Below are 26,357 nucleotides of genomic sequence, written 5' to 3'. Positions count from 1 at the left end.
TGTCAGGGTTGGTGAGCAGCCTCAGTCGCAGCCCAGATCAGCAGCCGGTCTCCTCACCTCTGTGCCAGACTGGGAGCTGTGAGTCGACTTAGGGGGGCAGCTCAGGTTCCCAGACCACATTACAACAACTTCGTTGAGGCCAGACATATAGTGCTATCTTCAGCCTCTTCAAAACATGTGCTCCGTATAGAGCTGACAATTCCCTGGGAGGACCGGATGGAGGAGGCAAATGAGCAGAAGCGGTCCAAGTACGAGGAGCTGGTGGATCAGTGCTGGAGGAGAGGCTGGAAGGTGCATTGTGAGCCCACTGAAGTTGGGTGTAGAGGCTTTGCTGGCCGCTCACTGTGCAAGCTCTACACTCTACTTGGCATCACTGGGGCTGCTAAAAGGAAAGCCATCAAGTCTTACATGGAGGCTGCAGAGAGGGCCTCCAGATGGCTTTGGATCAGAAGGAGTGATCTGTGGGCCAACACTGCTGGGACACAAGCCAGGGCCTGATCAACCCTGGCTGGGTTGCCTGAGAGAGGGTGTATGATGTTGGAAGATCTGAGACACCCGAGGACCTCAGGAAACATCACTGATGATGTGTCCGAGTGCATCCTTCAAGATTCAAGATTTAATTTATTGTCATTTTCATTATATACCTGTGCACATAAATAAAAACGAAATGTTGTTTCTCCCAGCTCACAGCAGTGCAACAGAAAAGATAAAAATACACATCCAAAAATTCCCTAAAAATTATACCACTAAAAACATGAAAGCAGAGAGAACAAAACAAAACAAAAAAAGCACAAACAATTAACAACACAATCCATTCAAGTGCAATACAGTCCATTAAAATGCCATTTCAGTTTAAATGTTGATAGCCGGTGTCTGTCAACGAGTGACCAGCACTGATGATGGGGGGGGGTTAGAGGGTAGGTAGATGGGCATGACCGTGGGGGGCACAGTTTGTTAATAATCCTGACTGCTTGTGGGTAGAAGCTATTTAGCATTCTGTTGGATTTAGCACAGATGCTCCTGTACCTCTTCCCAGACGGCAGGAGGGAAAACAGGTTGTGAGGATGGTGGAGATCCTTAATGATGCTGGACGGTCTGTGAACAGTGTTGATGGTAAATCGAGGGGCACAAATGATCTTGCTAGCTGTCTTCACTATCCTGTTAAGCTGGTGTTGTTCGGTCGCTTTGCAGTTACCGAACCAGGGAGTGAGACCATAAGTTAGAATGCTTTCAGTGGTGCCCCTGTAGAAGGTGGTGAGGGCTGGAATGGGGAGGCTTGCCCTTTTAAGTCTCCGGAGGGGATGGAGCTGCTATTGGGCCTTTTTAACGATGGCTAAGGTGTTAATGGTTGAGGTCGGGTCGCCCGCCAGGTGCACTCCCAGGAACTTGATGTCACTGACCCTCTCCACAGTGGTGCCATCAATGGTAAGCGGCGTATGATGGTGCCTGCTGGCCCTCCTGAAGTCAATCACCATCTCTTTTGTTTTGCTTATATTGAGGCAGAGTTTGTGGGATTCGCACCATGCCATTAGCTGCTCCACCTCCATCCTGTATGCAGATTCATCATTACTGCTGATGAGACCCACTACTGTTGTATCATCTGCAAACTTGATGATGTGGCTGGTGTCAAATTTGGCAGTACAGTCATGGGTTAGCAGGGTGAACAAGAGGGGGCTGAGAACACGGCCCTGGGGTGAACCTGTGCTCACTAAGATGGAACTTGATGTGTGACTGCCCACCCTGACTGTCTGCTGCCTCCGCATCAGGGGGTCCAGGACCCAGTTACAGGTACCAGTTTCCACGTCCAGTAACCTCAGCTTCACCACCAGTTGTTGAGGTATGATGATCCTAGGATGTATCTTCAAGTCAACTCAGATTAATTTAACTCTCAATTTAACCTGACTTAACAAATGATGATTAAAAATTCCGAGGTTTAAAAATATCCTACACTATAGGGTGATAAAATGTTAAATTAGGAAACAGCTGATCAGGTTTCGTTTGGTATCCCTATAGAGTTCATGCGTAAAGAACTAAACCCAAATCTTTTGGGTGATTAAAGTTCATCTATTGTGTGTGTGTGTGTGTGTGTGTGTGTGTGTGTGTGTGTGTGTGTGTGTGTGTGTGTGTGTGTGTGTGTGTGTGTGCATGTGTGTAAACCCACCTCTATGTAAGCTGTGTCATTGTTTGCATCTTTTATATGAGGAAACCAGTCTCTGGGAGGTTTGGAAAGGTGCTTGGACTCTGTTACAAACCACAACAACTTAGGCCAGCCTGGAGGAGAGAGAGAGAGATGGAAAGACAGAGAGAGAGAGAAGGAGGGAGAGGGACAGAGATGGAACAAAAGAGAGATAGAGCTAGAATGAGAGAGAGAGACAAGAGAGACAAAAGGGGGTGAGGGGAGGAGACAAACAGTGAGAGACAGAGAGAGAGACAGAGAGAGAGAGAGAGAGAGAGAGAGAGAGAGAGAGAGAGAGAGAGAGAGAGAGAGAGAGAGAGAGAGAGAGAGAGAGAGAGAGAGAGAGAGGCAGAAACAAAAAGAGGAAAAATGGTGACAGAATAAAAGAGAGAATGAGAGACAGCAAGAAGGAGAAAGAGGGAAACAGAAGGGGCGATATGAAAGAGAAAATGATAAGTACAGAGGTTTATGTTTAAGATCATTTAAAACTCAGCTATAATTTGCCTTAATTCAATGTCTCTGACCATTCTGTAAGAGAAAGTGAAAGCTTCTTGAGCGTTGTTATTTTATTTTGAAATGAAATGCAAAATACACTATACCATGAGAAAATAACACCAACAGTCTTCATTTCTGATTGATGACTTCAAGTCTGACCTTTGAACTGTGGGATCTCCCCAGTGGCACTCTTGGGCAGGCCTTTATGGCATGCATCGCTGGTCAGCGCCACGGTAACACCACAGCTGCCCAATAGGAATCCGATCTGCTGGCTGCCAGCATCCTATTGGATGACACAGTAGAGTGACCAGAGCAAATCACAGGCATGTTCATCAACAGGCAATGAAGATTGAAGTGTAGAACAACAGTTCGATGCTGCATTGTTTACACTCAGACCATACTTTCAATAAATTAAATGTAAATTCTAACAGGGGAAAAAAATCACTCTTTACCATATCCACCCAAAGTTATCCACCCACCTCCACTCTTGCTGCACTTATAGAAGCAACCTCCCCACACACACAAAGGTGTATCCATCATTTAGACTTAGACTGCTTTTATTTGTCATTGCCTTTTATGCAATTATGTTTCACATGGACCTCAGTGCCACATAAAAACAAATAACACACAATAAATATTAAAACAAAAAGCGCATTAAAAACAAAAAAATTTACTTCACAGACCTAAACATCACAAGCACATCTGACACGGACATTGAGTAAGATGGTCAAAAAGTCATTTTATGGAAGGTCTAAGTGTTCAGGCTGTTGAGGAACCTCATAGCCTGAGGAATGAAACTGTTGCATAGTCTGGTGGCGGCAGCACGGATGCTCCGGTACCTCCTGCCAGAGGGTAGGAGGGTTAAGTGGATGTGGGAAAGGTGGGTGGTGTCCTTCACGATGCTAAGAGCCTTCCAGGTGCACCATGCATCATAGATGGCCTGGATGGATGGGAGAGCAGTTCCTATGATCTTTCCAGCTGTCTTCACTATCCGCTGTAGGGATTTGTGGTCTGAGCTCTTGTAGTTCCTATGCCAAACAGTGACACAGCTGGTCAGAATGCTCTCTATGGTGACTCTGTAGAATGTGATGAGGATGGGTGGGGGGAGACTCGCCTTCTTCAGATGCCGCAGGAAGTGAGGATGCTACTGGGCCTTCTTGGAGAGCGCAGTGACATGTGAGGACCAGGAGAGGTCCTCTGTGATGTGAACTCCCAGGAACTTAACACTGCTGACTCTCTCCACGTCCATACCATTGATGGTCAGAGGGGTATGGTGAGCGCTCGTCTTTCTAAAGTCAATAATGACCTCCTTATTTTTTCCTATATTTAGGGAGAGGTTGTTGTTTTTGCACCTCACTGCCAATTGATCCACCTCCGCTCTGTATGATTCATCATTGTTGCTGATGAGACCTACCACTGTGGTATCATCAGCAAACTTTATAATGAGGCTGGAGGTGGATGATGCTGTGCAGTCGTGAGTCAGCAGGGGAACAACAGCGGACTGAACACACAGCTCTGTGGAGCACTGGTGCTCAGTGTGATGATCCTGGAGGTGATCTTGCCAATTTGCACTGACTGTGGCCTCTGCGTGAGGAAGACCAGCACCCAGTTGCAGAGGGAAGTGTTAAGGCCCAGCTGGCTCAGCTTTTCGATCAGGTGTTGTGGTATGATTGTGTTAAAAGCTGAGCTGAAGTCAATGAACAACATCCTCACATAGCTGTTCTTTCTCTCCAGGCGGGACAGAGCTGGATGAAGAGCAGAGGTTATGGCATCTTCTGTGGAGCGGTTAGCATGGTATGCAAACTGGAGAGGATCCAGAGTGGAGGGGAGGCTGGACTTGATGTGCTTCATGACCAGCCTCTCAAAGCATTTCCTGATGATGGGAGTCAGTGAAATGGGGCAGCAGTCATTGTGGCAGGACACAGGGGACTTCTCTGACGCTGGTATGATGGCGGTACACTTGAAACATGTGGGGATGACTGCCTGGGACAGCGAGATGTTGAATATGTCAGCAAGGACATCTGCCAGCTGCTCAGCACAGTCTCTGATGGCTCAGCCTGAGATTCTGTCTGGACCCGCAGCTTTGTGTGAGTTGACTCTGGACAGGGTCTTTCTCACGTCATCTGCGGTAACTTGCAGAACGTGTTCATCCATCAGGGATGTAGTCTTCACTACCGGCACATTGTTCAATTTAAGTCCCCTTTTTAAATTTTGCTTCAGTGCTGCAGTACTTTACTCAGGAATAATTTCGAAAATCTTGTGAAAATGATGCTGGCTACACACAAGGTGAGGTGAGGAGCTTCTATATTGACAACCAAGTTGAACAAGCAGCAAGCTGCACCAGAAACGGACCTTTTCCATTGCAGTTTTGTTCAAGATATGAACACACTGGTTTGCTACGACAATTATAAACAATATCGACGGCAACTGCCTCGGTGTCTATCTTTCAATATCCTAATTAAAATCAAAGGTCATAGCCTACAATCTCATTTTCAACATAGAAAAAATGCTTCTCAGTAGTTTTCCAAAGCAGCACAGACATAAAAAAAGCCCTACATAAAAACATGGGTACTGTGATGCATCCATACTAGTTACACTATACGTATGGTATATCACCATCATTGGTTGGCTTTCAACCCTAACACTAAGCAGATCCTGTTTGTGTCCGAGAACAGCTTGCAGAAACCAGCATGTAACTGCCAACTCCCTATGAAAGTGGGCCAGTACCGAATACGTCTTCTATCAGAGCCGTGACAAACTGAACTGTGAACAGAATCTAATGGAAAAACATATAGTACCATGCTGAGTCGAGTCTGGCAAAAAACCCTGGGAATAGGAGGCCTAAGGCCTTGAGGCCAATTTGGCTGACTTTGGTACTGCGGCTTACATTCTCCCCTGGTCCAGCAAGCTCTTTCCTCACAAACAGCCCATTAGAAAGACATTGCATTAATACTACCTTCAATAACACACAAAACAAAAAACTACTCTTTGAATCCCGAAGGTATCAATCATTTAGTTGATTAAAAAGAGAGGGGAAAAAAACATTAATCAAGATGATGCCAATGTCACAACAGCCAAAAATTATATTTTGAATTAGAAAAAACCGCCCATGGAGATTATTTTTAAAAAAAAGAAAGAAAACAGAAACGTGAAGATGTTTCAAATTGTACTTACCTTGCAGGGGAGATACCATGATCAAGAAGATGTTTTAAATTATGAAATGGTCAAGCATGAAGGTTGATTTTAAAAAATTACCCTAATCAAGGCAAAACTCCACATGAAATACCAGGTTATTAGCAAGGTTATTAGCAGAGCAGCCCCCTTTTAGAATGCCTGACCAGATCAAAAATAGATGCATATGTTTATAAGAAATCTTACTGACCTACCAACAGAGAGAAATACTTGGAAAGACATTAATTTGCTGCTCTATAGGTCTTACTATCCAAAACTGGAAGCAGAAAGGCGAACATTTTGCCATTCTAGTTTCAGATTTAATGACACAGCTGTGGTGTCTAAACAGTACCTTACGAGTGAGGGGCACCTCTATGGGTACAGGGACCACCTCAGCCAGCAGACAACTGTAGAAAGCCACCATAAAGGCCACAGGGTCGTTGTTAGGAAACACTAGTGCAACCTATAGCATGGGAGAGCAAAAAGAGTCAAGGTTAGAGATACTTGTAATGGATCATCTCATAGATATACAAAGCATCCAATTTCTTTATCTTAGCATTGGTTATGGATTCCAATATAATTTGGATTAATAAAGGAGAGAAAAGTAAACATGAGAAGAGTTGTGAAGATGACGGAGAGAGGAGATAAATCATACTGATGCTAATGCTGATATCACTACTCTTCCTACTACTTGAACTACTAGTACAGCTAGTACTGCACGCTCTACTACCTGTGATTTTCAATCTGCGGTAACTCTGGCTGCAAACCCAGTTTTCCCTGGATGAGACAATAGTGATTTGAATAATTTACATTAGATTAAATTATGCTTTATTGATTCCAGAGGGAAATCAGAGTGGTATCAATAAAACATAATCTAGTATAATGTAATTACAATAATAGCTAACTACTGCATGTGATTACAGATAAACTAGTACACTACACCTATCCAGAGTGTCTCTCTCTGCCTTCTGCCCATATGGTCCAGCACCTCATGAACCAAAATTGGATGAAGCAGGTGTAGACAATGGATGGCTGGATGGAGTACAACTTGGAGTACAATTATTAATAATACTGTATATTCAATAATTGATATCAATACTGGATCACTTCCTTCACAAAATAAGAGAGTTGGGAAACTGGAAGGAAGAGAACAAGCATATTGGTTAACAATTTGAAATAATGAGGGGCAGTCTTGCATCACCGACTCCATTAATGCCCGCTCAGCAGAATTCACGTCACTTTATTGGACTTCCAGCAAACTAATGAACACTACAAGCGACACAGAGTGACAGCAAAGATGCATGAGCAAAAAGACACCGCGGTGGAGTGTTGCTCACCCTGTCCCCCGGTCGCACCATGGGCTCCTGCTTGCTGCCCAGCTTGTGGAGGATGTTGTAGGCCAGCTTGATGCTACGAGACCACAGCTTCCCTACACCGCAGAGGATACAGAACATGAACAGTGCAAGTGTGTGTGTGTGTGTGTGTGTGTGTGTGTGTGTGTGTGTGTGTGTGTGTGTGTGTGTGTGTGTGTGTGTGTGTGTGTGTGTGTGTGTGTGTGTGTGTGTGTGTGTGTGTGTGAGTGAACTTGAGCGTGCACAGGCCAGATGTCCTCATAAGGATGGGATGTGGAAAATGCCCAAGGTGAGGACATTTTCAAATTCAGTCAAAAGTTATTCATGAAGCACTTCTCAAAAACAGCTTAAAACACAGCTTTACAAAAAAGACCACAAACGATAAAAGAGGAAAATATTTAAATGCTGGATGGAATTTCCTTCCTACACTTGCTGCCAATTCAAAATTCTAAACATGTCCCCGAGCTCTTACTCCAACCACAGTCTAATTGACTCACCCCACACCCCCCCAGCTGTTCCCCCTTTTCCCTACCAAAGATTGATTTTTGATTTGATTGATTTTGTGGGGGGTTTTTTTTGTCTGTTTTATGTTATCCTTTTCTCTATAGTGTACTGAAACCTGTGAAATGCACTCAAAACATTCATTACAAATATGGCAATACACGTGCGTATGTCCATGTCTGTATTAAGACAGTGCCAGACCAGCACGTGCCTGGTATACATATGCAGTATATATTGTGAACCAATGTGTGTACCTGTATAATTCCTATATCTGATCCCGATTCTCCACAGCAGCTGCTAGTTCAACCTATTTCCACAGGAATCATTAAACTGTTAATATAATGCAAAGTAAATGTGTGTAAGTAGTTACCATATGTCAGCACGTAGAGGGGCTTTCCTGCCGTGTCCAGGCTAGTGAGGCAGGGGGCTTTAGGGGAGATGGTTCCCCATCGTTGAAGGGCCGCCTCCAAGGAAGGGGGCCAGTTGGTGACCACACCCAGGGCTTCACCTCGCACTGGCATCATCTCTGCCCCCTCTGGCCGTGGCTGATTAGGATCCGGTTGCTGGACTGGAGATGCAGGGGATAATGATATCATCAGTATGGAGTTCCAGTTAAAAACTTCCATCAATAATCCTTAACAGTATTTTCTTCACTGAGACAGTAGGACAACTGGAACGAATTTAATCCTGGGCTAGCAAGAGGTAACATGATTCAAGAACCCCCAACATTGCTTCCAATAAACCTCTAACATAAACGGGTTCTTTAAGTGAGATCCTTTAAGAGCTCATTTGGTACTTCTTGATCTTAGAGGAGCCATCTTTAAATCCAATTAAATTATAGGACAACATACCTGAGGACAGACACAGTGACACAAACAAACAGAAAGACTGCTATGGAGGTAAACAGAGAAAGAGACAGAAACAGACTGCCACATAGATAGAAAGGCTGATGAACAGAGAAACTGACAGACATGCAGACAGGCAGAAAAACAGACGGAAAGACTGACAGTCTGCCATGCACAGATAGATGGCTCTTACCCTCTAAAAGCTCATCAAAATCGTCTACAAAAAACTCCCGTAATGGCGGTCTGCGCGGCTGTTTAAGAGTGTTCACTAGCTGCTGTATCTTCGCTGACACGCGACTGCTTACCGGGACACCTAGACACACGCACACACACAATGACATGAACATATATCAGGGAGACACTTTAGGATTTGCCAAACTAAGAGGAAATCCTTTTGCTGACTTCTTTCCCACTGTAGTGGGGGTTTTTTAAGGTTATTTTTGGAATTTTTTGGGCTTTTATTTGGGCAAAACATTTGAGAGTTGAGTTGAGATCCAATCACAATGCGATCACAATGTGTTTACACCTAGTATTAATTTGCATTTGTCCTCATCTAAATGGAGTATCTAGACACAGATGCCATGTTAAAACCAGGTGTAGATGGGGCCTGTGAGACGTACCATCTCCTGTCTCCATGCGTTCCGCGTTGCCATACTTTTGCGTGTTTCTGGCAATGGTTCCCATGTTGGCCATGTGGTGGCGCTCCGTGTGGGAATGGGGTGAGTCGGACGAATATCCAGTCACGTCTGGGGGAGCCGAGTGGTTCTCTGTGGAGATGGCATGAGATGTGGAAAGGAGAGTAAGAAAAAGAGAAAGAAAGAAAGGCAGATCAATATTCTCTGTTTATGCTTCTTGAAGTTGACTTGTATGTTGGGTGTATTGGGTTGTTTTTAAGCTGATAATGGTTCTATTAACTCAGTCAACATGGGATGTATCGACCCTTGACTTGTTTTAAATACCAACAAACAACAAACAAGTGAATTTCATTGTGAGATACTGACGTGCATCAATACCTATTGATGCCTTAAGATCTATATCAATTTTTAAAAATGTTGGCACTGGAAGATAATATTTTTCAGTTTTTCAGCCCAGGATGTGAAACCACATTTTGGAACGTACCATCTGACTCCAAGGGTGGGGGCCACAGCATATCGGAGCCAAACTCACAGGAGCGCCTGAGAGAGCCCCCGTTCTCAGCTACACTCAGAGCACCCTTCCTCTTCAGGGACAGATGGCCAATACCTGGGAGGGGGGCGGGGGGACATACATATACTGTAAACATCAATAAGCATCAGCGTTTACCCAAAGACAGAACTGAGCAATATCACCGTTAAGCATCTCAGGGCAGCACCAAAATGATAGATTTTGTTTATTTCTATTCCTGGAACCAAGGTACAATCATTCGTGCTTTTGATACAATAGAGTTCAGGCCGTGAAACATCTAAAGGGCCCGTTTTCACACTACTTTGCAATTCAGACAATTTTTTTTCTGCCAAACTTTTTTTTTCTTGCAGTATTTTTTAGCTGTGGTTTCCGTTTTCTTAATTTACCAATGAAAATTCTATCTACTTTTAAGGACTGTTGAGCAGTTTAACTGTTTTTAAGAAACTCCACTATATATAAAATATAATCATCATTGCAAATGCTGTCTCAAATTGTCTCACTTGTCTGTCAGTCTGTCTGTCTCTCTCTCTCACACACACACACACACACGCGCACACACACACAAACACACACACAAAACACAGTTACAGTAACAGACAGCAACAAACAAGTAAGAACCAACATCTTACCGTGGTGCGACTGCGACAGGTGGCTCTGCTGGCTCAGGTGTGCGTGCGACAGGTGTGCGTGCGACAGGTGTGAGTGTGTGATGTGCGTATGCGCCAGCGAGTCAGCCAGGCGCCCCGCGTTCCCACTGCCTCCGCTTTGCGTCGACGAGGACGAGGACGAGGTGGAGCCCAGGTGGGCGGGGCCTAACTGGGCAGGGCGGCTCATCCAGTGTTCCATGCCCGACATGTCGTCGCCAGGCCCCGCCTCCTCCTCTGAGCCCGACGACGAGTCTGAGCACAGGGGGGACAGGCCTAGTGAGGGTCAGTAACCACCAGGATATGTTAACAAAACAGAAAGTATTCATACAACATTAACATCATTAAAACATACTGTGTTGAATTAATAGAAAACTTTTCAAAGTGTTAACACAACACAACTTAAACATATTCAGTTTTGTTAAATCAACAGAAAACCTTTATATGTAAAACATGAATTTAACATAACCCCACAAATGTGTTAAACAGACAGCTTTCATGCAATATCAAAAAACTGAACTAAAGCATATAGGCTAAGTGAAAGTAACTACGGGGAAAAGTTGACATAACAGAAAAAACTTTTCCTGTAAAAACAAAACCACAAGCTACATTTTCTAAGTATGAAGAAACTGGTACTTAAAAGGCAAGCAGTGGTGTTTTGTGCTGACTGAAATTACTTTTTATTTGTTTAACAAAACTACAACCTGACATCTTGTAAATAAAAATGAGCAGGCATAGAGAGGGTCAGCATTTAGTGAAACTACAAGCTAACCACCTCTGGGTCGTATAATAGAACAGAAACCCCTATGTAATGGGGTTTTTTTTATCCCTCCCCCCCGTTTTTTTCTCCCCAATTGTACCCGGCCAATTACCCCACTCTTCCAAGCTGTCCCGGTTGCTGCTCCACCCCCTCTGCCGATCCGGGGAGGACTGCAGGCTACCACGTGCCTCCTCCAATACATGTGGAGTCGCCAGCCACTTATTTTCACCTGACAGTGAGGCGTTTCGCCAGGGGGACGTAGTGCGTGGGAGGATCACGCTATTCCCCCCAGTTCCCCATCTCCCCCGAACAGGCATCTCGACCGACCAGAGGAGGCGTTAGTGCAGCAACCAGGACACACAACCACATCCAGCTTCCCACCTGCAGACACGGCCAATTGTGTTTGTAGGGACGCCCAACCAAGCCGGAGGTAACACAGGGATTGGAACCGGCGATCCCCATGTTGGTAGGCAATGGAATAGACCACTACACTACCCAGACAACCCCCCCTTGTAATATCAACCTAAGATAAACCACACATACAGCAAAAGAGCCACATACAAATGTACAAAAACTCTACAAGAAAACGATGTATAATCTTACAAATTACATGTTCACATCAGGAAAAAAGCCTTCATGTAACAAAACAATAAGAGTCTACTCTATAAACAAGGTTCATGAAACCAGTCCCTGTTGATGACTTGCCATTACATGTGAAGAGGAGAAACATCAAACCTACCTATTCTTCTATCTGGAGGCTGATTTAAAGCTAGATGAACGTGTCAAACTAACTGTCAAGTAAGAAAACAGTGTGGGTTCCGAAGCCCAAGATGAAAACCACAAGTCCAAGCTACACATCGTCAGATCTTAAAGAGGGTCATTCACTGCCGCTAGATGTACTTGAGCAGCTTTCTGATGAACTGTCACCTACAACATCCACAGCTCAGACCAATTCAGAGAGCTGGGAGTGGCTGAGAGCCTCTGTGGCTAATTCTCCACCGAGCATAACAATGATGTAAAACTAACGCAGACAAAAGTATGAAAATGACTTATTGAGTGCATCTGCTCAGTTGTCATTTTTATAATCCAACTATAAAATATAGATTTGATCCTACCCGTGGTTTTATGATTCATTGTCTCAATTAAATAATGTAACGGCTGAAAATGGGGCAGTAAGCCATAGCTCATTGGTTTTCAGTGGCCTGGCACCATTTTGGATTGTGCTAACTAAAAGGCATTCTCTCTCTCTCCTGTTTCAGGACATACACTGTCATTACCGTACATTGTCATTTACTGTATTTACCTGTTTTGGAGAATATAGTGTGAATGTAATGTGAATGTAAAGGCCTCTGAGATTTAACTGGTCTCTCTCTCTCTCTCTCTCTCTCTCTCTCTCTCTCTATATATATATATATATATATATATATATATACACACACACACACATATATATACATATATAGTGTTTTTTCCGAACCCGTCAATGGTGTTATAAGTGCTCAACTAATGAGGAGCAGAATATCAATACAGATGCAGGAAAAAAAGTTGTAATGCATAGCGGTACAGGCCCGTTTAGTGCGTCTGTAATTATACATGCATATATATATACATATATACAGAAAGATTTTAATGCATAGCAGTACAGGCCTGTTTTGTGCATTTCGCACTCATCAGCTGCTGATGAGTGCGAAACGTACGAAATCCGTGCCCTGTATCCGTGTTGATATTCCGCTCCTCATTAGTCGAGCACTCAACACCATTGACGGTTTCGGACAAAAAATAAATAAATTAAAAAAAATTATATATATATGTGTATGTGTGTGTATGTTTGTATATATATCGCGTTTTTGTCTGAAACCGTCAATCTGTACTGTATACATGGGCCCTGTACTGTGTGTGTGTGTGTGTATGTATGTATATATATATATATGTATATATATGTATATATATGTATATATATGTGTGTGTGTATATATATATATATATATATATATATATATATATATATATATGGCTTGACATCCAGTGGCCGAGATACACAAAGTTCCCCAAATATCAGCTATAGGCTGTGTCTGAGAGGACAAACAGCTTGAATCCATTTGCTCAAATAGTTCTTTGGTCTACAAACAAATGGCCAGGTCTCGGGAGGGTCAGTAACCGTTATTAAGTTCAACCAGAAAAGACCTCATACCAAACCAACCCCATCCTAACCTTAAACAGACCACAACCCAGCCTAATAGGAAACTTTGCTCCCTCCTCCCTGCACCACAAACACCTACAGCAGACTCAAGATGGGCTGAGTTTTTTACCGAGGTCAGCACAGCAGAGTTCAGTCAGGGGGCTTGACCAGCTAACTCCCATTTGATTGTAATGTCGGTGATCTAACCATTAAATATTTTTATTGTTAAATACAAATGGTTAAATATTGAATTTTTTATACGTGTTTTTTTTCTAAATGGGGGCATTAGCTAAATGCCTAAAAATGGTAAATCTATACAAATACAGGGTTGGCACAGTAAGTTGATACAACACTGTCACATGAAGTACAGCTTAGCCCACACTAAGTGTGACACTATCAACATAGTTAGGGGTTTGATTCCTTTAAAGCGGGGTCAAGAGATCTTGGGTGGAAGTTACCAAACGGTAACAATAATCTGAAAACATCCTGCAAAAGAATCCGCCCCCTCACTTCTGCCCAAGAGCCTCTATGAATGCACAACTGTTTGGCAGCAAGTAGGGGCCAATGGAGACACCGGCTTGCAAAGAATTCTCCTGATTAGCTGATAAGGAGCGGGTACAGAGACAATTTTCTGTCTCCATTTACAGAGCCTTAGAGGCAGCCTTAGAGACCGGATTTTTTTTCTCAGGGCATCTACTTGATAGCTGTCATGATTTAGAAAGGGTTTGACCAAATTTTATAAAATGTGTTTTAAATTGAAATCGCTTACAGACACTTTAACTCAATGAGTCCCTATCATTACCAGGGTCAAATGTTCCATTCCATGTGTAGCTCAATGGTCGAGCAAGGCACTAAAGCACTAGCCATTACTAGATCTTGGGTTGAGGGTGTGATTCTTCCTGGGGCAGCCTATGGTGAAAATGCTAGGACTCGTGTTCACCAAATTTTTGTTTACAAATTAAAAAAATATGAAAATTCAAAACAGCATAATCACTCATACACTGGACGGCAAGTCCACGTAAGTTTCAATCTCAAATGTCAAGCAAATTAATGGTTAGCAAAGGTAACGTGTTTATTGGCTGGACTGGCCATTGGACCAGCCATACAAACGTGAATGTCGCTGACTAACTGAGTCAGTGATCATGTTTGACACAATTGGGCTGCTGGAACACTATCAGTCGGCCGAGCACTGAGACGCATGAGGGGGAGCGCACAGTTAAAGTGCCCCAAATAACCAACACTTTGACAAAACACTTGCTGGCAAATTCACCGCGGCTTTTGCCGCCGTTAAACCTGCACGAATAAGACAAAAAGAAACCGTGTAATTCTCAGAACAACCACAAAGCGTTAAATGCACCCCTAACCGCACTGCCATGCAAATAGCATGTCGGTGCTCCGGTGCTATTTGCACCATTGCTATTTGCATTAAATTAGGTAATAGTCATACATTTGACATAAGATTGGCCCCTTTTTATGCAAATGAGCCTCATTGAAGAAAAAAAAAAGTCCAATTCACCAACACCAGCGCTAATAGCCACACGCAGTTAGTGTAAATTATTAGTGTCTTCAGAGTTGTTGGTAACCGAAGCACATTTATAAGAGGTGTCACACCCAGACTTTCCAGTGGTCATGGCAGCAGTGATTGTAGCCAGGCGAAGGCATTGTCATGTGCCAGGTGTGCTCATGAGCAGATATTTCAAAGGAGCATATCACTTTTTGATTTAATTGACACCGAAATCATTCGCAGATACAGGTTGCCAGGATAACATCAAGGATGACACTGAGCCTGCCAACTGTGTTCTTGGTGCAAAGCCAGCATTTATACTTTCCCATATGGATAATTGCAATCAGACACAAAACAAGGGCAAATTGCACTCAGCTGCAAATTTTATGGACGTGTTTGCGCTGTAATATCATTAGCGCAATATCTTTTGCGAATCAGACCTTGAGACGGGGCATGTGATGCAAGTGATGTGCAATTCATGGTGCTATCAGCAGCTGCAATCAATTCTTTGTGAATTAGCCTGTCAATACAGAGTGAGTCTTAGAAAAAAAGAGAGCCATCCACAGACAGATCAAAGAGGAGGGGGATTTAACAGATAATTAGAATAGTTATACTTACAATTAAATTAAGTTCTCTATCAAATCAAACATCCCAAGATATGAGTGGAAAGTATTGTTCTTGCAACTGCATTTATAACCTTCTTCTTTTACTTGAACATGGCTTAACTACATCATGTGATATGCAACTTCAGTACACTTTAACAACAAATTTCACTGGGGCCACTACAGAAAATTGCAGATGAATCCAAGAATTCACATTACAGATACTACTACTGACTATCTCTGTAACAAACTGGCCACAATTTCGAACACTGACCACACATAGTCAAGCCATATACTAGCTTTTGACTTAGTCTTGTTTTATTAAGTGTGAGTGTCTTGAAGTAACAGGTCAGGGCAAACAACACTATCACTTATTACCATCACAAGAGTAATTTTATGGTCACAGTGAATATGATTTTTGTTTTTTTTGTAATCACTTTCTTGTTTGATAACTGTTTATGAAAATATTCCTGGTCTCTATATAAGACCCAGTAGAAAATCATAGTATTCGCTGTGGTATTATCAATTGTTCAGGAGTTACTGTGTTGGAATTTTGTAAAAAAAAAATTTGTTGGTGAAATAACTGTGTCCATTAGTACAAATCCTAGCTGAGTAGCACGGATATGAATGAGCATTACAACATAATCTGTTTGGTTAAAGCAGACAGTGTGGGGTCAAAATCTGGGATTTACATAATAGAGTTCATTTGAGATGGCCACTGTTTGTGTGTGTGAGGGTGTGTGCGTATATATGTAGTGTGTGAATCTCTGTGTGTTTGTATGAGTGTGTTTGTGTGTCTATTTATGTGAGTATGTTTATCTGTGTGTATGTGTGTGTGTGTGTGTGTGTGTGTGTGTGTGTGTGTGTGTGTGTGTGTGTGTGTGTGTGTGTGTGTTTAAGCAGATGTGTGCACATGCGTCTGTAAATGTGGATGAGTTTGTGTGTGTGTATGTGGTATGGGTGTCTCACCTGGGGGTGTGTATGCATCCATTGAGGTCTGTACTACCAGAGATCGTCGTTTGGAGGGCATGGGCACCGCAACCTTCCTCTCTACATGCCTTGCCAACACGGCCTGTACTGCTTCAGTGTGAACATCTAGAGAGAGGGAGCAAGAGAGAGAGCAGCTATTTAGCATTAGCCAGAGCGGAACTGTCAAAGGTCATGACTGCCTTGTCTTAATTCTGAGCTGAGAACAACAGATAAAGCTGTCTTCTGCTGTGTGTGATGGAGTTCACTCCTCAGCAGTTGGACCAAAGAGCAGTGGACTCCACAGAACCAGAACAGAGACATATTGAAATAATCACTGAGGATATATGGAAAATGCCACCTCTGTTAAATAGGAACCACACATCTCCTTGAAGTCTACTTGCTGAGAAAACTCAGAGTATCCTGTTTAGCTCAATTAATAGAGTATAGCACTGATACCCAATTTCCCAATTTCCCCTCAGGAACGAATAAAGTATTCTGATTCTGATTCTGATACTGACAGGGTTAGGCGATCCATTCCCTCCAGGGGTACCTTTACTGAAAATGATTGCAACTATGGTAAAAGGGGCACTTTACAGAGGATTCCTCCAGATAGCATATACTATGACTGATCACTATGGATTCTGATTCTTATAAGTCTAAGTTTTGGTTAAGGGTAAGATAACTGACTCAATGTCATTGAATCAGTACTTCTTGTATCATGTAAACACTGAATTCTTTGAAAACAGACATCCCATTAGCAATTGACATATTTACTTAAAATCATGAATTACAGTAAAATAGGAGTTTTGCTTATAGTAAAATAGAAGCTCATAAGTTATCGCGTCGCCCAGGAAAACCCATAACGTTGGTATGATGACATTACTGAACAGAGTTCCATTTTGGAATGAAACCAATGGAGATTATTTTTCATATTTCCATACTTTTTCCAGAGCTTTCCAGATTGTGGTCAACATATGTTGACATAGTCAGGGCAACAAAATTGTCACTTGGGCTATATCCCTTTGATAAGCCTATTTATTTTCCAGAATCAATACCTGAAACGACAGCTGATCTAAACTACAAAAAATATGCTGTCATGTATGTTTTGTGACTGGAGTGCTTTTGTTTACATGACTTTTTAATAAATTCCAAAATATTTTAAAACCCAAGGGTCATGAAATTCAAGTATGCCATGTTTTCCAGGACTTGTTCAAAACACACTGCATGTGTTTTAGTGCTGGTTAAAGGTCAACGTGCAGTACCTGATCTGTAGCGCTCATCTCGTGTGCCAGAGGTGCGTCGCCTATGGAAGCGAGCAGCAGCAGGTGGGCCGAGGTGAGGCCTGTGAGACATGGACCCTTCCATACCTTCACAGAGAGACAGACAGGGGCACACACACACACACACACACACACACACACACACACACACACACACACACACACACACACACACACGAACACAAGTTCACAAAAGCCATTGATACAGTGCAAAAACAAAAAGAGTCATATTTTGGCCCAAAATGAAGATGGAGATGATTTGACAGAAATTTCATTGCCAAAAATGAAAAAAGTACATCTTATATCAATAACATATGTAATGTAATAACTTTGTTGCTTCTTCTTTCATCCCATAACCCTTAAGTGCATGGCAAAGACACAGGTCACACATTACACACCCAGTTCTAAAGAGAGATGACTCTCTCTCTCTCTCCCTGTTTTTATGGTGGTGAGGCTGAGGATCATGGGAAGCTGGCGAGCTACTAAGGCTAACACTGTACACCAAGAGGAGCAGGCCCAAGCTGAGCACTAGGGGAGTCTTAACCTACATTAGTTAATGGTGGATCTGGGAGAATAAATCTTTGGAATAGAGTATAGTATGATCACGACTGTATTTGTCATGACACCAGATTGATAGTCTAGTAATAGAATGGGAATAATTTAGTCAGGGATGAGGGGCACTCTGAAAGCGCAGGGGGGGGCGTTGTTCAGAGGTTGCTAGGTTACCTCCAGCATGTGGGACATAGGCCCTGATCAGCTTGGACCTCTTCTTCTCATAACCCTTCTGAGTGATGTCGCCTGTAAGAGAGAGAGAGAGAGGGAGAAAGAGGGAGAACGGGAGAGAGAGAGGGAGAGAGAGAGATAGAGAAAGAGAAAGGGTGAGTACATGAGTGAGGGAGTGAGGTAGAGACAGCAAGAGAGAGAGAGAGAGCAAGAGAGAGAGAGAGAGAGAGAGAGAATGATGGTGAGAGTGACAGTGGTGCAACATGGAACAAAGAGAGCGAGACAGAAAGAGAGAAGTAGACAGCATGCTGAATGGACTGATATATCTACTTTTCTGTCTATCCTACTCACGGTGTCCCCGGCCTCTCATACTGTAGGTCAGTTCCTGTTCTCCCTCTGGCCTCTATGTCAGTGCGTAGGCTAACTTGTGTCATTGTGTCAGCTGTCGGTAAGCTGGTAGCAGAACAAATTCCTGTACATTTACTGTAAAAAAGAAAAACGCCCACTGACTGGCTTGGAGTGGAGGAGAAACAGACAAGACCAACAGAGATGGAGGTCAGTGTGCAGGGCCGGCTACGGAGAAGCTCACTAAGACCCTCGGGGAGATTTCGCTGGCTAGGCGACTACTGAGCCCCCCCCCCCCCATAGACACACACTTTCTCTCCATTCGTTAATCATGTCACCCTGGGGATGTCACAGCAGGGCAAATACAAGCTAATATCTCCTCACTTGTCCCCATTAAACACTGCTAAACTGGCTTGGGTCAATTTGCTAATTATTGATTCTCTTTTAATTGCCAGAGAGACATTTGGCATCCTCGCAACAGGAAATCTGAGTCGAATCCAATGCAGACAGATATCAATCAGGGACCCAAAAAAAGGCGGTTCATTAGTTTAGAAATGTGATGTGATGAGCATAAAAAGGAAGTGACGACAGTAACAAGATAGGTAATCTTGTACAAGATAATGTTGTTCGTTTCCAAAGCCAAATCAACTTGTTTCCGCCATTTTCTTGAATGAAGTTAAAACATCTTGCAACAAGTGGATCGATCCGAAAGTCTTGTTTTAAAGACAGTCTCGCTTCTTTCATAAAACCAAGAGGCACGACAACATTGGTTCGAACTAAAGTTACCGCACCCCATCGGCAAAACTGCTCACTACTTTCACGAAAAATGAGACATTACAATTCAATGCAGGAACACACGCCTTATTGAGGTCTTTTTTTTTTTAGTATGAAGCCTCAAGGAAGCATTTTATCAAGACTAAGAACATGTAATCATAGTTTTGGAATGTATTGCTTGGGGGCAAGCATACACTGTCATGTATCTACATCCTGCACGCACAAACACACACATACGCGTACACACACACAGACACACAGTCACAGACACGCGTATTAGGCCTGCACAGTTAATTGAAAGAAAATTGAGAGAACACTGGAGGATTTTTCAGATTACACAATGCAGTGAGTATTTCTAAGGGAGTATTTCTAAGAGGGAAAATGTGTTTCCGGAGGCTTCCTAAACAAGTACCTGATTCTATGGCGAATTCCCTGGCCTGCGACACATGTAACACACCATACTAAACTTTTGATTGTATCCCAACTCAGCGAAAGTTTTAACATTAACATCTTTTTTTCTGCCCCCCCACCCCCACACACACACTTTTTTCTAAATATCTCTAAAGTGCTGGAAAAAAATGAGGCAGAAGAGCTGAGTCCACAAGTCATACTGCAATGACAAGTCAGCCTGAAAGGAAAAAAAAAATCACAATGTGATTTTTTTTCCCAATAATGTGCAACTCATGCATTAATGAATGTGCAGAGTGCGACCAGCGGAGGCAGAAGCAGGTCTCCTGAGGGGCCAGGAGGGTGGGTGTGTCTTCAGAAACCAAATGAGATGGTAAGAAAACAGGGGGAAGTAGGACAGAATGGGAACATGGCTGTTCGGAGTGAACGAGTATCAGATATCCATATTCTGGAACAAGACACTGCAGAAAGCAGAACCCATGCAAATTCACATACACAGATAGCTAGATAGCTACATAGGTAAGATAGATAAAAACACAGAGAAAGAGAAGAGTATGTATTTCACAATCTGACCATGGAGAATGGCCAGAACATCTGGGTCCAATCTGCTCATCTGTGCTGTGCTGGATGGAATACGGTGTGTGTGTGTGTGTGTGTGTGTGTGTGTGTGTGTGTGTGTGTGTGTGTGTGTGTGTGTGTGTGTGTGTGTGTGTGTGTGTGTGTGTGTGTGTGTGTGTGTGTGTGTGTAAAAGAGAGTGAAAGAGAGAGAGTGAGTGTGAGTTATGACAATGAGGCCTCTCTGTGGATCAACCGCAGCCTGACAACATTCCTGGTTCTTCTCCGTCTCTCTCTCTTTTTCACACGCACTTACATACAAGCACACACACACGGTCCACAGGGAGACGCCATCTTCCACTCTCAGCGCAGAAGAGCAAGGAGGGAGTTGCCTAGCAACCGTTCTCCTGGAGAAGGCCTGGCGGCCATCTTGGATTTTCAGCATCAGATCTGAGAAGTAAGCTAATGATACCTACCAATACATGTGTGAGTTTACTTATATCTGTGTCTGCCTGTGTGAATTACTGTGTGTGTGTGTGTGTGTGTGTGTGTGTGTGCATACCGAGCAGGCTGGCAGGCACCAAGCATACCAGAGCTTGTATTGGCAGCCTAATTACTTTATTCTGTCCCCCCCACCCTTCTTTTCCCCTTCATACATGAAATTCAGCCGATTTAACGGCACTGGACTGAGTGGGAATCAATGGAAGCCAGCCATGTAAGGCTTGAGTTTTTCTGGCCGACTGGATCAACTAACCCGAAGATCTACCTCACAGCACTGGGAAAAAAACTGCGCAAAACACACCACCCCCTTAAAGACACATTTCAACAGGTTCATAAGGAGCCTGTGGATCCCGTGTGAATCTTTAGATGTAAAAATATTACAAACCCAGTTCTTTCTTCCATAGTTGTCTTTAAAGAGCAAGTGTTGGCTGACTGTTTGGGAGGCCAATGCAGAAATGCCCTCTCTGTCAGCACATGTATGTGTTTGGATGTGTGTGTGTGTCAGTGAAGGTCTCCACCCCATCTATTTGGAGCGAACACACACACACACACAAACAAGTACACACAGACATAAAAAATACGGACGCCACTCTTCCCAAACACTTGACTGCAAAACAGCATCAAGTGGATTTTAACCTCTTCATGTCAACCAATAATGTCTCTCTACCTGCTTATCTATGTATCTGCCTGCCTGCCTGCCTGCCGATCAATCAATAAATCGATGAATCAGTGAATCAATCAATCAATCTATCCGGCAGCACAAACAGCATTTGTCAAAGCTATAGTTTATAGTTATTAAAGCAGTCCAATCTTACTCATCACCTAACAAAGCTCCCCAGGGTTTTACTACTGATGATGTCGTATCTGTTGGTAAAGGTCTTCTACAAGCTCATTCTGCCATATCTACTTGTTAGCCACAACTACCTCATTTCCTCCTCAAACTCACCGCTACCTGCCTTCTTCTTCTGCATTTGGCTGCTTTGGTGTAGATGTAAAACACTATGATCCGCATCGTTTTTCTCTAGAAAAATCTACCTGGTAGCAGCCATTAAAATGAGCAGCTACAAAAGCCCTCATGATCTGGATGATCAGGGATAAGCTATTGCCTTGACTGTGCCAGTGATAGAAATGAGCAAATAGGATATTGGTTTGCGTGTAATTTTTTAGCATAGTTTTTTTGAGTCTCTATGACCAAGTGGATTCTAGCTGGGTTTTCTACACATCCTGTGTTGTTTGATCTCTACCTTCATCCCTCGTTCTCTTCCTTATCAGATGGCTGTAATCCACCATTCTGCCCACAAAGCCCCAATGGTAAGCAAATCTACCCCACCGGCAGGCATACGCAATGACACACGCACGCATGTGCGTGCAAGCGCGTGCACTCACTCACTCACACACACACACACACACACACACACACACACACACACACACACACACACACACACACGCACACACACACGGACCACATGTAAAGAATGCGTCATGCTTTGGGACCTGGGGCTGTCACACTCACATGCAGGGACCCGTGTGGATTGTTGAGTGTCCAGTGCCACTACATGCATGCATCCAAAGCTCAGCCACAGGGCACATGTGCACATGCATCATATGCAGTCATACTTAACAGTCTCTCTCAGACAAACAAACACATGTCTGTGTGTGTGTGTGTGTGTATTCCGCTCCTCGTTTGTTGAGCACTTTTTATCAACACCATTGACGGTTTCCGGGGGGAAAAAATGCTATATATATAGCATATATATATATGGCATATATATAGCATATGGCATATATATGGCATATATATGGCATATATATATGCCATATATATATATATGGCATATATATATATGGCATATATATATATATATATATTCCGCTCCTCGTTTGTTGAGCACTTTTTATCAACACCATTGACGGTTTCCGGGGGAAAAAATGCTATATATATAGCATATATATATATATATATATGGCATATATATATAGCATATGGCATATACATGGCATATATATGGCATATATATGGCATATATATATATATGGCATATATATATGGCATATATATATATATATATATATATATTCCGCTCCTCGTTTGTTGAGCACTTTTTATCAACACCATTGACGGTTTCCGGGGGGGGGAATGCTATATATATAGCATATATATATATATATATATATATATATATATATATATATATATATATAGCATATATATATATAGCATATATATAGCATATATATAGCATATATAGCATATATATAGCGTATATATAGCATATATAGCATATATAGCATATATATAGCATATATATAGCATATATATAGCAGAGAGAGAGAGAGAGAGAGAGAGAGAGAGAGAGAGAGAGAGAGAGAGAGAGAGAGAGAGAGAGAGAGAGAGAGAGAGAGACACACACACACACACACACACACACACAAACACACACACACACACATACAGAGACACAGATCATGCACCGGGACAAAGGCAGCCAAGTGTCATGCACTGTACAGGCAAACACATGGTTGACCCTGGTACGCCTGCATCTTCAGAGGGCATTCTGAACTGACACTTCTTTAAGAAACAAGTGTTTCATAGAGATTTCATCTAGTACTGAGTTTTATCTTATTCCACTTGAAATAAATTACACAACAAATTTGAAACCATCTCATTCCTCTTTCAGACATCCTCAGTTGTCCGGAGATATCTTTTAGATCTTGAGATTAGATTGATCACTCTGATGATGTCTGATAATTCTGCAAAAACCTACTAGCAAGCTGGTCAGTGATTGGCCAGTGGGTCTTTCTTCAATGGGAGGCCTTGAAGTAGCAGCAAGACGAGGCTGGGAGATCCACCCACAGACTGATTAGGAGTGGCTTGCTTGAGGGGAGAAACGCTTAGCCATACGTGTGTGGGTACAAGCGCTTGCTGGGCTTGGACAGTTAATGGAAGGAATTTTAAAATTGCAATATCGAGGACTGCAATTTCCAAACCACAACAGGCTGAATATATATGGCTCTAGTATATGCGGGGCCATATTTTGGAAAGATTCTAGACTGCAGTCTCACCAGACCAACTTCTGCCCTAATTCAACAACTCAGTTCAGACCAAATTTGAAATTATCCTTTTAAAAAGAAATTTCTTCACTTGAAAAAGGAAAGAATAATTTCAATTTTGGGATATGTTGCGCTCAAATAAAACCTTTTTCATGTGAGAGCACTTCACAGATTTAATCTGAATGAGATAATGATCTCTCATGTTAAACCAGCATACTCTTTGAACGCCCCTGAACAAGTTTCACATGAAACATCTTTCACTGATCTCAACGGCCTCCAAGAAGCCCCGCAGTATTCAGTTTCAACTACATTTGAGGTGGTGTAAAACATGTCGCAGTTCAAAGGAAGAGAAACATACATGGCAAAACAAATACACCATGATATACCAGATGTGTTTCTGTTAATGTTACCACCTGGCTATTTTCCCATCCCATGACTCTTACCCCTGTTACCACTGCTAGTCATCTCCAAGCAGGGATGTCTAGCAGCTTAAAGACACCATACCGTACTGTACCGTACAGGTCGTGTGCTCCATCCCCGGCGATGGTCAACTTGTTTGGTGACAACCAAGCGTCCTTGTGTGAGACATAAAAGATCCTGCTCTGAGTAAGAGTGTCAGGCAAACACTCCTGAAGAATGCCTGAAAACAAAGCCTCAACGCCTCAACTGAGCGAGGGAATTGGAAGAGGATCACCTCATAGGGCCCCACTGATTGCTGAGTTTACTTAATGAGGGGGACGGCACAGTGGCGCAGTGGTTAGCACTGTCGCCTCAAAGCAAGAAGGTCCTAGGTTCGAACCCCAGGGTTGTCCAAACTTGGGGGGGGGGGGTGTCACCCAAGGTCCTTTCTGTGTGGAGTTTGCATGTTCTCCCTGTGTCTGCATGGGTTTTCTCCGAGTGCTCCGTTTTCCCCCCACCATCAAAAAGACATTTAGGGTTAATACTCCTGTCGGTGCCCCTGACCGAGGCATGACAAGACGAACTGGAGTTGGTCCCCGAGCGCTGCACGGAGGCTGCCCACTGCTCCTAGCTACACAGCTAGGATGGGTTAAATGCAGAAGAAGAATTTCCCCACGGGGATCAATAAAAGTAATAAAAAATTCAAATTAAATTAAAAAAATTAAAAAATACAAGCTTATCTCTCTACAGGATCGAGAGATGGATGACTCTCCCTAAAACCTTATCCATCAGTTTTCAGAGAGAATCATGGAACGGACCGCACTGCGTTAAAAAACAGAGTTGATCTACGCTGTAAAAATGATGCCAGTTTGTAAGCAGACATCTGTTAGTTGATACATTTTGTTACTAAACAAACAAAAGTTTTCTTTCAGACCAGCAATAGCATTGAAGACACATCTGTCATTTTTCTACGTCCAAATAATGGATAAATCAGTTTGGAACGACAATTCTCAAGTTGAAACCCTTGATAATCTATCAACTGTCGCACTTCCAAAACTGACCTCAGATCAGCTTCAGGTCAGTTTTTGCTCCCTCGCTACACTGAGTTAAACTAGTGTGAAGCCTCAGTGCCCATCTATTCATCATTATCCACTTGACTCATTCTTACCTTGAAATGACAACATGCATGCATTCACACACACACACACACACACACACACACACACGTCCATCACACTGTCAGAGGGTTTGGCAGACTGCTCAACTGCGATCCACCAACGTCTCTGGCAGTACTGTTAGTTGAAAACACACACACAAACAAACAACCACACATTGTCTACATTTACACACACTCAAACACACGTACTTGCACATACACAACACACAAAGACATTTCTACAAACACATATACACTCAAGCAAACATTTCTGAAAATGCACGTATGCACTCACACAACACAAACCTACACACAAACACATCCATGAACACACACAAACAAGCATCCACAAACGCACACACAAATAGGGTAGAGTATCATTCAGATTTTAACGGTGCTACTATTCTTACTGATACTGCTTATCGATCTGGTACTTTAACAGTACTCTTATCAGTTCTTTTTTTTATTTTTTAAGAGAAAAATCAAAACAAATTCAGAACAGAATTAACATGGCTTCATTTTCTCATGTCTGGACAGAGCGTTACTTTTCATCATTAACCCATGTTTGTATAAATTAGTTAACTCCGTGTGGGCTCCAGGCTGCTAGCATACATAGGGTACCTGAGGTGAAAGGGCCAACGAGAGATGAACTACGAGCTAGGCAGATGAAAACCGTGCATTTCTCCGTCTGTATTTGTTGTTTCGAAAGACTGCTTGTGTTTCTGCCCTTACATGCAAAAGACTTGTTGCCCTTGTGGCAATGAGCATTGTCAACATCAACTCTAGTGAAGTACAACCAG

At 42.9% G+C, this 26,357-nt stretch overlaps 1 protein-coding gene across 1 annotated transcript in view; it reads right to left on the bottom strand.

Moving 5' to 3' along the window:
* The window catches only part of LOC130129504 (disco-interacting protein 2 homolog C-like), a 76,502-nt gene that overhangs the window by 47,421 nt on the left and 2,724 nt on the right, over nucleotides 1-26,357 (bottom strand). Inside the window, exons 2-12 of the mRNA XM_056299052.1 lie at nucleotides 18,369-18,440; nucleotides 17,625-17,729; nucleotides 16,363-16,488; nucleotides 10,400-10,603; nucleotides 9,161-9,310; nucleotides 8,734-8,853; nucleotides 8,066-8,263; nucleotides 7,180-7,271; nucleotides 6,195-6,305; nucleotides 2,831-2,954; nucleotides 2,162-2,271 (exon numbers count right to left, since the gene is read on the bottom strand). Coding sequence (XP_056155027.1) covers nucleotides 2,162-2,271; nucleotides 2,831-2,954; nucleotides 6,195-6,305; nucleotides 7,180-7,271; nucleotides 8,066-8,263; nucleotides 8,734-8,853; nucleotides 9,161-9,310; nucleotides 10,400-10,603; nucleotides 16,363-16,488; nucleotides 17,625-17,729; nucleotides 18,369-18,440 — 1,412 coding nt within the window. The remainder of the gene's footprint in view (nucleotides 1-2,161; nucleotides 2,272-2,830; nucleotides 2,955-6,194; nucleotides 6,306-7,179; nucleotides 7,272-8,065; nucleotides 8,264-8,733; nucleotides 8,854-9,160; nucleotides 9,311-10,399; nucleotides 10,604-16,362; nucleotides 16,489-17,624; nucleotides 17,730-18,368; nucleotides 18,441-26,357) is intronic.

This window comes from Lampris incognitus, chromosome 19 (assembly GCF_029633865.1).
Source record: "Lampris incognitus isolate fLamInc1 chromosome 19, fLamInc1.hap2, whole genome shotgun sequence".
NCBI lineage: Eukaryota > Metazoa > Chordata > Actinopteri > Lampriformes > Lampridae > Lampris > Lampris incognitus.
Note: the sequence above shows the minus strand (reverse complement) of the source record. Positions and strands in the feature narration are given on the sequence as shown.